This window comes from Gracilinanus agilis, chromosome 5 (assembly GCF_016433145.1).
Source record: "Gracilinanus agilis isolate LMUSP501 chromosome 5, AgileGrace, whole genome shotgun sequence".
Classification (NCBI taxonomy): domain Eukaryota; kingdom Metazoa; phylum Chordata; class Mammalia; order Didelphimorphia; family Didelphidae; genus Gracilinanus; species Gracilinanus agilis.
In genome coordinates, this window is record NC_058134.1 from 1,699,722 (window position 1) to 1,700,528 (window position 807).

Consider the following 807-nt stretch of genomic DNA (forward strand, 5'->3'; position numbering starts at 1 on the left):
ACAATGGCGGGAGGCGCGGCACGAGGCTGGGGCCGGTCTTTTTGGGGGGCCCAGACGATGGCGGGGCGGGGAGAGCCTCCCCGGACTGTCCCTTGGCCCAGGCTCCGGGCTGCTCCTTCTCCCGGTGCCCCCCCTCTAGCAGCGGGCCTTCTCCTCCCCGCACTCGGCCTCCCTCCCTCGGGGCCCAGAGGAGGCGGGATCGGTAAAGGGGCCCGTGACGGTGGCCCTGGCGGCGGTGCCGGTGGTGGATGGCTCGGACCCCGGACCGAATCCTCGTAGGCCGCAGCTCCCGGGCGGGGCTGCCATCCAGGAGGAGCCCCAGGCCAGCCGGGGCCGCCCCTCCCCCCAGCCGGGTCTTCCTTTGGCCCTCCAGGCTCACCGGCCCCCTCGGGTCCTTCAGACGGGGCTGAGCCCCAGCAGCAGCAGCAGCAGCAGCAGCAGCAGCGCAGCCTCCCCGCCGCCCCACCGGGAGCCGCGACCCTCCTGGTCCGTGTGGGCGCCGCCCCGGCCGCCCGCCTGCATACATGGACACACACATGCACACACACTGACCCGCCTAGATACGGCCTCGCGGGGGGCCTGGCCCAGACCAGCCCGGCCCTTGGCACAAGCCCAGGCCAAAGCCGCTGCCCCCGAGGGGCCCTCCGGGACTGACCCGGGTCACTGTGGCCACTCCCAGGCGCTGCTCCGCTCTCCTTTCCCTTCTCTCACGCCCTCTCCTTAGGCCTGGAAGGCAATACGGAGACCCTGTGGGGCGGGCCATGGGGGTGAAGTGACTGGGCCAGGGTCACCCAGCCGGGAGGTGAT

The 807-nt window shown here is 73.0% G+C and overlaps 1 protein-coding gene across 1 annotated transcript in view; it reads right to left on the reverse strand.

Annotated features, from left to right (window-relative positions):
• Nucleotides 1-526, reverse strand: part of ICA1 (islet cell autoantigen 1) — a 25,718-nt gene extending 25,192 nt beyond the window's left edge. The window contains exon 1 of the mRNA XM_044678302.1: nucleotides 3-526. Coding sequence (XP_044534237.1) covers nucleotides 3-526 — 524 coding nt within the window. The remainder of the gene's footprint in view (nucleotides 1-2) is intronic.
• Nucleotides 527-807: the final 281 nt, after the last annotated feature.